This window comes from Pseudorasbora parva, chromosome 12 (genome assembly GCF_024679245.1).
Source record: "Pseudorasbora parva isolate DD20220531a chromosome 12, ASM2467924v1, whole genome shotgun sequence".
Classification (NCBI taxonomy): Eukaryota; Metazoa; Chordata; class Actinopteri; order Cypriniformes; family Gobionidae; genus Pseudorasbora; species Pseudorasbora parva.
Genome location: NC_090183.1, coordinates 27,858,242 through 27,871,958, shown reverse-complemented (window position 1 = coordinate 27,871,958; position 13,717 = coordinate 27,858,242). Strand labels below are relative to the sequence as shown.

The following is a 13,717-nucleotide window of genomic DNA, read 5'->3' as shown; positions in this document are numbered from 1 at the left end:
TATTTATATAATTATGTATATATATATATATATATATATATATATATATATATATATATATATATATATACATATAAATGCTACATGTCATAATGGATAGTCATTGCATGTATCAGAACTTGTCTACCTATTTGCAGTAATGACGAGCAAGCAAGCATCATTGGACGGGCAGATCTGTTTCCTCACTACAGAAGCGTTCATTTTTTCTGCTTGCAAATCCTGCCATGTAAAAAGTAAATCTGCCATGGTGCGAGCGCAACTGTCTTTTAAAATGAATGCGAGATGAGTCTCTGATAGGTTTATTGCACGTTATGCCAAAAACACACCCATGACTCATTAAAAGAATAGGGACAACCCTTTTAGACCATGTGCCTGGCACACCATCATTTTTCCTGTTGTTAAACTAGCAAAAGTAGATTCGGACATGCCCTGAGTGCATTTGTGCCATGTGCCTTATTGTGCTTCGATCATTAAAATAGGGCTCATACTGTTACTATACAAATAGCATATCTAAAATTACCCGTAGCAGATCTATAAAGGTGGAGCTGGGGAAGGTGGAGGGCCGAGTACTGCACGGGTCCATTTTTGGAGACCCGCCCCCGTTCAGCACCAGATCTGACCCGTGAAAATATCAAAATTAAATCCACACCCGCCCAGATCTGTTACCTGTTATCTGTGCCTCCGATAAATTACACATGATAAAATAATTCCAGTTAAAATGCTTTATTTTTAATCTTTTTATCTCTCTCAACATCAGAACAGCATCATGAGTGGGCTAATGAAACAGGCTAAATTGCCTTTAAAGACTCGTTGTCAACAATTTTATATACTCCACTCAGGTCCGTCGCAAGGGGAGGGGGTCTTTATTGAAGTGTTTTTTTCCCTCTCATGATAAGTCAGTCCAAAAAGTATGCCACATATGTTGGTAAGTTTGTGTATAGGCTATATCCGAGCACCGCAATAGACATTATTTTTGATGGAAGGATAGGCATATTATCCACACATGAATTAAAATTAAAAGAACAAAATGTTTAAATTTGCATGGTGATAACTCAAAAGTTTTTATTTTTTATTTTTTTATTTTTGGCTTTGAATTTTGTTTGTTAGAAATATGAACGGAATTTAGAATTGCTTTTAAAATTAAAAACTTTGCAAAAATAATTTAAATTTTTTTTTAAAAAAAATTTGAAATAAAGACAGCGTTTGGAGTGAATGCATGCTAAATAATCTGTTCTCTGAAACAACAACCTTTGTAATGTACGCAAATAAAAGTAGACAGTTTATAGTTTATAATTATTTCTTGCACATATCTGTATGGCTAAAAATGTATATTGTATTGTAAGTTAGCCTATATCCGCTGTCATAAAGGACATTGTCCATCAGAATGCGCCAGCAACTTTGTCGGCCATGGGTTAAAGAAAACGTAGCCTATTTAATTAGGCTATGTTTAAATATATGCATATAATATATTTATACTTGTTGATTATTTAAAAAAAAAAAAGCAGCAAGAGTAAGATAGGTTATACATATGCCACATGCACATATGTCTGAAAACATGTGTGACATGAGTGGGGTCAGGCATTGAGTATTGTTTTGAATAAAAGTCTTTATTTAAAGTGAATTTTGTTTTGATTTTCAAAGAGCGTGGATTTGTAGTGTAGCATAACTTCTTAGGTGGTCTAATATATATGGTTTCAGAGGCAGCCAAAATTAGAATTTGAATGGCCCGAATAAAGCTCGCTCTACGGGCCTGTCGTGCGATGCCGCGCTGAGTAACATATGCAAACATCACTGTCTCACGCAAAGACAAATATTGCAAGTCAGGCATAATAAAATTTAGTAGAATAGTAGTAGAATACTACTACTATTCTAGAATAAAATAAGTATAAGTAGTAATAAAATAGAATAAGTAGTAACTAGTAGAATAAAACAGCATCACAGTACACATTTTTAGCTATGTCTATGTCTTTTAACTATTATAGTATTTTAATAGGACAAAAACAAACTTTAACTATTGGCTTTTTACATCAAGTCAGCTGTCACTTTACTTTGCGAGAGGCCCTGTGCAGTCGCACACTTTTTTTCCGCATCATCCATAGCTACTCCTGCAACACTCACTCCAACTGGGCTATGAGAGGCATCAACAACAAAAAAATCGCACCTTCGCAGTGGGGATGACGTGATGGGTCAAATGGCATATCCTTGTTGCGTATGTGTAATAGTAATTTAGACATAGAAATATTGCATATATTTCTCATCCACTCTACTACCCTCCCTCAAGGAGTTAATTATCCGCATATGAGTAAAAATATAATAAAAATATAAAAGGCATGATATATTTAAGTATGTTATACTGTATCTTTCAACACACCTTCTATTGTACATTTGTGTTTATTTCCTATTAACTAACTAGTAGTAAAGATCAAGATCTGACACGTTATATTAAAGAGCGTGAAAGTGGTATTGTTTGAATTTCGTAATAAAACTGACAGAATTTGAAAGCTGACACTTTGTTTCATTTGGAATGACTTTGTAAAGATTCGCAAATTCAATGTTTGCACTAGATTAACTCCCAAAGTACTAGCTCCTCAAACACGGTGCAATGTTTTAGAACTCAAAGCAAGCAAACATTAGCATGGTTGGCCTCATTCACACTCAAGCAGAATTAATAATGAATGATTTTATGGAAAAAACTGCTTAAATGTTGCATCAAGGAGAACATCTCTATTTGAGATTGAATCTAAAAACTCATATTTGAACATCATGCAACCTCTACTTGATTTTATTGTGCAGGTCAGGGCTATCATACCCACAACATTTAAACACTAGTTACATTGATACAGAGATGCACAGCTGCAATCGTTGTAATAAATAATTTAGCATTTCTCATCAATTTTGCAAGCAGTATAGCTGTTTGCACTGAGCTGAGCAAAGTTCAGAAAACTGTTCCTCCGAGGTTTGATTTGCACTGAAAAACAATATGTGTTTTCCAGTTCCAACCAAATAAGATTTGGATATTATTGCCTTTAAAGGGCACCTATTATGTACCCCTTTTTTACAAGATGTAATATAAGTCTCAGGAGTCACCAGAGTGTGTCTCTGAAGTTTCAGGTTTCAGCTCAAAATTCCTTTCTGTGTCTCCTTTAAATGCAAATGAGTTGCTTCTCCCAGCCCCGAGGGCAGAGTCTTTACAGCTTGTGAACACCAGAGAACATCTGTTTGTCTTGATGATCATCTCTATCGCAGATATGCTCATGTGACATTGCAGTTCTTCATCATCTGCATGTATTTTAAAGCCTTATCACCTAAGCGTACACACACGGACCCAACGCATGCGCAAAGAAAGCTGGATGCCAGAGCGTCCGTGAGTATTAAACTAGACTAGTTCTCTTTCATGTGTGTTGTGATTAAACTGCACACAAGGTTATATGTGTCAGAAACACAAAGTTCACATGAAAACAGTTGGTTATGTCTGTGCACTTATGCAGCAAGTACAGAAATCCTGTGTGTATATTAGATCTGTGAAACGTAACTAAAGTGAGAGCAGTGTAATATACAGTACCTACTGTCATATATGCTGCTGATATGAATCAAGCAACAAAAGATAAACAGTAAATTACTCACTGCTCTTGACTGAAAGCTTTATTAAGAACACATTTCCTACTTAGATGAGAGGATATCTCCTCTGGCGAGGAGATAAACATGGCGGACTATATGCAGCTAGTTCTTATCGTCTTAATCCTTATTTGTTTGTTTTTGCTATTGTCGCTGTATGTGAATGTGTTTGCATGATGATCAGCTTAAACTGCATACTAATGCAAAGTCCAAATGCGTTAGTTTTCATTGTTATGCTGACGATACTCAGCTCTATATTTCTTCTTGCCCTGACGAAACTTACCAATTCACAAGATTAATGGAATGCATAGCTGATATAAATAATTGGATGAATAGTAATTTCCTGGAACTTAATTTAGAAAAAAAAGAATTTTTAATTATTAGACAAAAAAACTCCACAAGTAGTAACCTAGAATATTGTCTAACACTTGATGACTGCTCTGTCAATCCCCTGTTGTCAGTGAGGAACCTGGGTGTGCTCAAATGAACGATACCAATCTTTTATTTGAAAGCCACGTTCAAACTGCATTCTTCCATCTTTAAAATATATCTAAATTACGGCATATGCTTTCAATGCAAAATGCTGAACAGTTAGTACATGCGTTCATGAGCTCAAGGCTAGATTATTGTAATGCTCTACTGGGTGGTTGCCCTGCTCGCTTAATAAACAAACTCCAGCTGGTCCAAAATGCAGCAGCTCGAGTTCTTAACCAGGAAGTATGATCATATTAGTCCAGTTCTGTCAACACTGCACTGGCTCCCTATTAAACATTGCATATATTTTAAAATCTTACTTATTACTTACAAAGCACTAAATGGTTTAGCTCCCCCCAGTACATAAGCGAGCTCTTAACACATTATACTCCATCACGTCTATTGCGGTCTCAAAACTCTGGCCAGTTGATAATAGCTAGAATATCAAAATTAACTGCAGGCGGTCAATCATTTTCCTATTCAGCACATAAACTTATGTTCGGGAAGCGGACACACTCTGTCAGTTTAAATCTAGTAAAAATGCATCTCTTTACTATGGCATATAGAACATTTTTACTGATTGTTGTTAGGCTGCATTAACTAGGTCAGCCGGCCCGGAACCGGGAAACTTCCCATAACACCTGATGTACTCGTTACATCATAAAAAAGAGTGGCATCTACGCTATTGTTAGTCTCTCTGTTTATCCGATGTTTTCTGCAGTTTTCTGCATCCAGGCCGTGTCTGGATCGAATGGTGGCGCCTGGACATGACCAACACATCCTGTAGTGTCTGCTGAGCCCGTGTCAACTGGTGTCTTCTCTGAATTTGCCTCACCGGCACGTCATCCTCAATAAACCCGTCTCTGGCGTGATACCCAGAAATGTCGAATATTGTGATCTAATATGATGTCTGATCTGTAAGGTTGCCAGAATAATAATCATACACTGTTTGTTAATTAGGCCAGAGGAGAACTGGCACCCAGACTGAGCCTGGTTTCTCCCAAGGTTTATTTTTCTCCATCATGCCCTGGTGGAGTTTTGGTTCCTTGCCACTGTCGCCTTTGGCTTGGCTTAATCAGTTGGGGACACTAAAATTTCGATCCAAGTTATTAAACTAAATATCCAAATAAAATTAATTTATTAGGTCTTAAATAATTGAATAAACTATATAATGATCTGCCCACATTGTTGCTGTATGAGAAAATAAAATAAGCTGATAACATCAGTGTTTTCTCCAGAACGACTGTACAGGCCAATCAAATTTTGTTCCAATATTGTCCTGTTTAACACTGTAGAGCTGCTTTGAAACAATCATAATTGTAAAAGTCCTATATAAATAAAGTTGACTTGACTAAAGTACTCAGCAAACCACTGCTACCACACAAAGTTTCTCCCAAAACAATAGACAGAGAACAGATCTACACTCTTTCCCTCTTATTGCAGGCTATCATGCTCTGCCACGAGGCCCATTCCTCCTCCTCATGCTGGAGGAGAAGTTCTGTCAACTCAGATTTTGCAGATAAGGAAATGTCAGACCACCGAGGAGCTGCGATGGTGCTGAAATTAGCTGGCGCTGTGCTACCCCGCTCACTCAAACGTTTGCTTGTAGTTTCAGGCGAGCTTTGACTCCAGATCCTCATTTGAAACCTCTCTTCCTACGTTCCGACAGTAGATCTCTCTCAGACATTTGCAACTATACTGAAGCTGAAGCTGAAGCTGTAACATACATTAGATGGCTTTGCTCTCCATGCCCAGAGGAAAACTGACTGTATAAGACTCAAGCACTCTGTCAGAGGAGCCCGCATCTGCAACATTTCTCTGTTGCATCATGAATACGTTTTTGATAAATTCTGACCTGTTGTTTTTCAAAATATTGGTGAAAATTATGTTTTATGAAGCAAGTGCACTCAATGGCTGAAATGAGGGGGCTATTTATAATGGATCACACATCCTGTGTGGCTGTCAAGATGATAGTTTCCCACTGCTCTGAGCTTTAAAAGGTCACACATAAATAAAAGATGGGTTTAATACCTATAGTGTGGTTAAATGGTAAATGAAAGGATATTGTTCAGTAGTACTTGTCCTCAATTAATTAATACGTACACTTTAACAGTGTGTCTATGGATCTAGAAACTATGATTAATAAATGTATTTTTTTCTTATAGTTTATATCTAACCTAATAATTATAATAATTTAATCCAAGAAAGAATCAAATGTTTCTAATTTCTTTAGGGATGGAGACTGTAAGTATTCCACTGAGCCAATTTTTTTTTCATAGGTTTTAGCAGTCCTGGTGCTTATCGCTACCACTGCAGTACCACCTAGAGCAAATTGTAACAGCTCATAATCAGCACACAAACGTCTTCGGAAATGCCTAGTGCTGAAATCAAAGTTCCATAACAGTCAAAACACTTCGTTTTTCCGTTATCATTTGGAGAGATGTTTTCAAAGGGACGTGTTTTTTGAAGGGTTTCTTTTTCCCTCTCTGTTGGTGCACAGGCCCGGTTCTCCTACCTACACATGAAGTACCTGTTTTTTTCCTGGTTGGCTGTTTTCGTGGGAAGCTGGGTGGTGTATGTAGAATACTCTTCATACACAGAGCTGTGCCGTGGACATGAGTGCAAGAACTCTATCGTGAGTATTCAGTTAACTACATTAAATATTTGCTGTATGGATACCAAGTCTGGTAAAAATTAAACATAAATAAATACATATATATGTATATACAAAGAAATGTAAACAATAAAAAAGAAGAAGCAAAAATAAATAAACAAGTATATAAATAAATATACATGGAAAACACACAGAAATACATTATTTTTTAAACAGTTATTTCCTTATTTATGTATATATTTATTTTTTCCACATTTATTTATTTATACATTTTATTTATTTCTATTTTTATTTATTTCTACGTTTCTTTATTTTTACATTTCTTTATTTCTACATTACTTTTACATTTATGTATTTTTACATTGCTTTGTCCGTAACGTAATGAGGAGGGGCAGGGTTTACCTCAGACATAGCAATCAAGCTCAGAGTAGGTGAGAGTGAAGCTTTGAGGCCACAGTGACACCTTGTGGTGTGGCCGAAATAAAATAAGTATAGCCTACTGACATTGATACTGTCTGTGATGAATGACTTGGATAGGTAGCCTGACAAGCCAGACCCACATCAAGATGTTTGGTCTGGAAACTCACCATTGACAGGGCTCAATCCGAGGGGCGGGATAAACGGTTGTCTTTCAAACTCCCTCTGCACACAATTGGAGAGCGCTACAATCAACCAGAGCTAGTTGAAAGATTAAACTTTCACCGTATCCGGTCGGCAAAACTCAGAACACATATTCCTTGAATGACTTCAGTGCCGTTCTTCGTTTTTTTCTCAGAGAAAAGTTTAACTCCAAGTCTTCCAGAGTCGCAGTCAAAGCGGATTCGAAAGACTGCCGTTCGCCAGCTTCTGTGTTTATTAGTAGCACGCAAGCGCAACTCGGTCGTCATTATGTTAAGCCCCGCCCACCGACTCTAGACATGATGTGATTGGCCCGCCTAGAGTTTGGCGTTTACAGCTCAGAAGGGTATTGAGAGTTGCTAGATGACACTCGGGGGCAGATTAGATTTGCTGCCGCTAGGGTGCGTCTAGATTTCTAGGCTAATGGATAGGTATATGCAGCGCACATGTAGGCTACAGTGAAGTCGACACAAGCATATTGACCTATGCATTTGAAAAGAGACCACAAATTCACTTCACATTCATATTTCTTATTTGTACATGCACAACATGTGACAAACTCTTAAAATACAACGCATATTTCAAAGATCCGAAATTGAACGAGGCGTCGGTTACAGTAGAACATTTTGTCACGTTGCGTCACTTCACGTGTGGACAGTCACAGCATCACTGAGTATAATGTTTTTTTTTGGTGTGGTCTTATTATTAACACGTCTTAGGATAAGTTATCAACTGGAAATTTCCAGAATTAGATCAATCAAATGTGCCCATGGAAACGGAGCTGGTGAAACACACACGCCATTCATTAAACATACACAGATGCATCATCCTCTATCAAACAGCACCTGTAGCTTTTCTCAAATTTTGAGCTAACCCTTTAGCCTACCCCAGGGGCAACCTTATGACATATATGACTTAACCCGTGATATAAGATTTTGGCCATATAGGCTACCTATCCAAAACATTCATCACAGACAGTATCAACATCAGGCTATACTTATTGTATTTCAGCCACACCACAAGGTGTCACTGTGACCTCAACGCTTCGTCCTCGCCTACTCTGAGCTTGATTGCTATGTCTGAGGTAAACCACGCCCCTCATTACCCTATGGATAAAGAAATGTAAAAATACATAAATGTAAAAATTAAGAAATTTAGAAATAAAGAAATGTAGAAATACATAAATGTAAAAATAAAGACATGTATCAATTAAGAAATGTAGAAATTAATAAATGTGGAAATAAATAAAAATAGGAATTTTTATTTAAAAAATTGCTTTTCTATGTATATTTATTTATTTATTTTTGCTTTTTTACATTTATTTGTTTTATTTATTTATATATTTATTTATTTTGGCAGACTTGGCATTCCATAGTACAGGATATTTGCTGAGCAATATGGCAGTTATAGTATACTAGACAAGACTTCCACTAACACCTACATCAGCGTGGATGCAGTAGCTAATACAAATTTACTAGTTTAATGCAAAAGTAACATGTTTCTATTGGGTGAATTCAGGGTGATTGAAACACTTCTTCCAAGTCATCTCAATGGCGAAAAGTGTCCCAATCACCCTGAATTCCCCCTACTGATACCACTGTGAAAATAAGCTCAAACATACTATTAATATATTGTACATAGTACTATTCAATTTGCATGGTTAAAACGTTTTTAATGAGGTAAAAGTGCTTTTTTTTAAACAAAGATTATTTACAAAATGGAGCCATCTAGAGGAGGGTGATTGTAAAGACACTGACCTATTAAATGGATCAGGCAATCTTTGGGGAGTACGATGTCATGGAATAAAATGAATAATGCAGCATAGACTGACATATGTTTATCTCTATGTCTTTCCAGTGTGATAAATTCCGGAAGGGGGTGATTGACGGTTCAGCCTGCAACAGCTTGTGTGAAAAGGACACTCTTTACTTGGGGAAATGTCTCTCTGCCAAACCCAGCAATCAGGTCAGACACAACAGACAGAATGTATTCGCTCCATAATGTAGCATTGTAATTCTTGTCTGATTTTTTATTAAATGCATGCTTTGGGTGATCTGGATATGCACAGATATGAATTTGCATGTACGCTAAAGTTAAAGGACGAATTCATCCAAAATCGATCGCTCTTTCTAATAGTTCTGTATGTGTGTTCATCATTGTAATGGTAGGCCTATCTATAATAACTTTGATAACTGACATTGGCTTGTGCTGATTAAATAAATAAATAATATTAAGAACTAACTGTAGTAAATAAAACTTTAACCCTTGGTTTTACAGACTTAAGCCTAGTCCTGGACTAAAATGCACTTGAGTTGCAGTGATATATCTTGAATTAATTCAGTGCCATTGTTTTGTCTCAAGATGCACAAGACATGTTAATAAATGTTATTCAAATGCCCTAATTGAATTTAGGCCTAATCCTTGCGTAATCTAAGACCTGTCTGTAAAACCAGGCCTACAATTATATGCACTCTCACACTTGTCACCTTCTCATTTAGGTATATTCTGGCAGTTGGGGAGATATGGAAGGAATCATAAAGTGCCAGATGGAGGAGGACCCTCATTATGATCTGGGTGTAGAACTGGAGCCCCGAAAAGAGTCTGCATCCTTTAACAGGCCAACCAAAGGGACATCAATGGAGAAGTTCAAAGAAATGGTCTTCAGCCATCTAAAGGTCTTCAATGCAGTATTGTAATTTAATCTCAACATACTTTATTCTGTGCTTTAACATTTTTAGCATTGGAGATTTAATTATGGAACCAGTAAACATTTGACTGTGAAAATTATTACCAATCATCCATCCGTCTTGTCTTATGTCACAGGGAAGCTGTTGGTAATAATTAGTTTATACCTTTTACCCCCTACATTTAAAATAAAGAGATATTTTCATAGCCTGGAAGACCTTTCTGCATGCAGAGACAAATGTATTTATCACATCTCTTCCAGACAATTATTATTAATTCATTTCAATTACACTTTTTCCCTTTGCAGGCAAAAGTTGGAGACCAAGCCAACTTGGCAGATTTGGTGACCCTTGTGTTTGCAGTCACCGACAGTAACAAGGATGGCCAGATGTCCCTGTCAGAAGCACATTCAGCTTGGGCTTTACTGCAGGTGAATGAATTCCTGCTGTCTGTCGTGCTACAGGACCGAGAGCACACCCCCAGATTGCTGGGCTTCTGTGGAGACTTGTACGTGATGGAGAAGGTGCCTTACGTACCACTCTATGGCGTCAGCCTACCGTGGATGGTAGAGGTGTGGATTCCAGCCAGCTTGCGGCGAAGCATCGACCAGTGGGCTGCCCCCTCCTGGCCCCGCAAGGCTAAGATAGCTATCGGTCTGCTCGAGCTTGTTGAAGACGTCTTCCACGGCACATTCGGAAGCTTCCTCATGTGCGATGTTACTGCCGCCGGGTTTGGTTATACAGAGCGCTACGATATAAAGGTGGTAGATGCAAAGCGTATTGTACCCGAAGCTGCTTTTCAGGAAGCAATGCGTGAAAGGCGTTGCGAAGAGGACAGCGACTGTGTGTACGGAAGGGACTGCCTCACGTCCTGTGATCTCACTAAACACCGCTGCACTACAGAGGTCACGCAGCCGAATCTGGCTAAAGTATGTAGCACACTGAAGGACTATCTTCTCTATGGTGCACCATCAGATATTAAAGACGAACTGGAGAAACAACTGTACGCCTGCATTGCTCTCAAAGGCACCAGCGAACAGATGGAAATGGAGCACTCCCTGATTCTCAACAACCTAAAAACTCTGCTTTGGAAGAAGATATCACACACAAAAGACTCAAAATAATACAAAAAACTAAGTTATTGTTCTTATATACAGAACACAGAAGATATGAACAACAGACTAGGGTTGTCTAAATCAGTGTTTCCCAACCACAATCCTGGAGGCACACACCAACACTGCACATTTTGCATGTGTCCCTAATCAAACACACCTGATTCAAATGATCATCTTATTAGTGAAAACTCAAAGACCTGAAATGGGTCTGGCAGATAAAGGAGACATTCAAAATGTGCAGTGTTGGTGTGCCTCCAGGATTGTGGTTGGGAAACACTGGTCTAAATATCCAACCACCCATATTTTGCCTAATAAATACAGTGACAAGAAAAAGTATATAAATCTCTAACAGAATCTGTGAAAACGTGAATTATTTGAACAAAAGAGGGATCATACAAAATACATGCTTTTTCTTTATTTAGTACTATCCCGAAAAATATATTTTACATAAAGTACACTCCTGAACAAAATCTTAAGACCAGGGGATTCATTGCAAGTGTAACACATTTCGCACTAGTGGATCATAACCGGGTTGTAAGTGCTGATTCAAAATGCCAAAAGAAGAAACAGGAGCAAGAGACAAAAAATAGAGAGTAGGCAATTTATTGAAAACTGCATTTAAACTGAAAGTACAGGCCGTTCATAAGCTGATCAAAAGTTTAAGACCATAGCCATAAAAAGATCAAATCTGCACAAAAATATGGCTTTCATGGCATTGTCCTTCAAGCAGTCATACTGTCAAGATCACCTGATGGCAAAGGCAAAAAAGTGTTCTCTCTTTGAACGTGGTAGGATTGTTGAGCTGCACAAGCAAGGCCTTTCGCAACACGCCATCGCTGCTGAGGCTGGACACAGTAAGACAGTCATTTTAAATTTCTTTAAAAATCTTGAGTTATAGGACAAACAAGTCAAGTGGTAGACCCAAAAAGATTTCACCTGCACTGAGCCGCTGGATCAGACGGGTTGTCCGTGAAGACACAGGTCGATCCTCAACCCAAATTAAGGCCCTTACTGATGCTGACTGCAGCACAATAACCATAAGACGTCATCTGCTAGAGAAGGGCTTCAAGAACAAAAAACATCTTCAAAGGCCACGTCTCCTCCCACAACACAAACTTGCCCGTTTAGAATTTGCAAGGGAGCATCAAACATGGGACATTGAAAAGTGGAAGAAAGTTTTATTCTCTGACGAGAAAAAATGTAACCTGGACTGTCCTGATGGCTTCCAACGTTACTGGCATGACAAGGAGATCCCACCTGAGATGTTTTCTACGCGGCACAGTGGAGGAGGCTCCGTCATGATCTGGGGTGCTTTTTCCTTCAATGGGAAAATAGAGCTTCAGGTTGTGCAGGGGCTTCAAACGGCAACTGGCAATGTGGATCTGTTGCAGCGGGCATCCCTCTTGACCGAGGGCCATTTAGGTGTGTGGTAATGACTGGGTCTTTCAACAGGACAATGCTGCAATTCACAAAGCCCGCCTGACGAAGGACTTCTTCCAGGAGAATAACGTTGCTCTTTTGGACCATCCTGCGTGTTCCCCTAATCTAAATCCCATTGAGAACATTTGGGGATGAATGGCAAGGGAAGTTTACAAAAATGGACGTCAGTTCCAGACCGTGGATGCCCTTCGTGAAGCCATCTTCACCACATGGAGCAACGTTCCCACCAGCCTCCTGGAAACAGTCGCATCAAGCATGCCGAAACTGATCAACAAGAACGGTGGGGCTACTCACTACAGAGTCCTTTTTTGACACTTTTAATACTGTTGTGAGTTTATTTTTGGGCTATTGTCTTAAACTTTTGATCAACTGATGAACGGCCTGTTTCAGTTTAAATGCAGTTTTCAATAAATTGCCTACTCTCTAGTTTTGTCTCTTGCTCCTGTTTCTTCTTTTGGCATTTTGAAGCAGCACTGACAACCCGGTTATGATCCACTAGTGCGAAATGTGTAACACTTGCAATAAATCCCCTGGTCTTAAGATTTTGTTCAGGAGTGTATGTTTACATGTAGTCCAGAAGACATTTAAAAAAATGAATTTATATAAATGACCCCATTCAAAACTTTATGAACCCTTGATTCTTGATTCAAATATGCAAAAGATGCTGGAAAACTGAAGATTTTTCTGAAGAACGATGGGCTGCTCAGGACAAACAAGAGACTCATGGAAAAAAACAAAAGAAAAAGTTGTGGATCATCCAGGTTAAGACTATAGTAAGGTTGATAAACTTTTGAACAGGGTCATTTTTTTGAAAATTCAGCTATTGCGGACTATATGTAAACACATTTTTTTTTAAAAGTTAAATATTTGATTCAGCACAGTACTAAACAAAAAATAACATGCATTTTGTATGAGCTCCTTTGTTGAAATTTTCTGCAAGGGGTTCACATACTTTTTCTTTGCACTGTATTTTTTTTACCTTTGGCCTGCCTTTTTGTAGAGTACTGTCAATATACCCTTCGTGGCACCTTGTTTTGTTGCATTATTCAATCTTGATTCGGTCCCAAATTCTGAAAGCTTAGGCTGCAGAGATAATTCTGCTAATGCATGTCCTTCAGTGCCAAGAGAAAAATCCAAATTATGCTCACAGCAGATTC

General features: G+C 38.2%; 1 protein-coding gene across 1 annotated transcript in view; it reads left to right on the top strand.

Moving 5' to 3' along the window:
* dipk1ab (divergent protein kinase domain 1Ab) overlaps nucleotides 1-13,592 on the top strand; it is a 34,149-nt gene extending 20,557 nt beyond the window's left edge. The window contains 4 exon segments of the mRNA XM_067459673.1: nucleotides 6,590-6,724; nucleotides 9,179-9,286; nucleotides 9,820-9,996; nucleotides 10,314-13,592. Coding sequence (XP_067315774.1) covers nucleotides 6,590-6,724; nucleotides 9,179-9,286; nucleotides 9,820-9,996; nucleotides 10,314-11,129 — 1,236 coding nt within the window. The 3' untranslated portion in view covers nucleotides 11,130-13,592.
* Nucleotides 13,593-13,717: the final 125 nt, after the last annotated feature.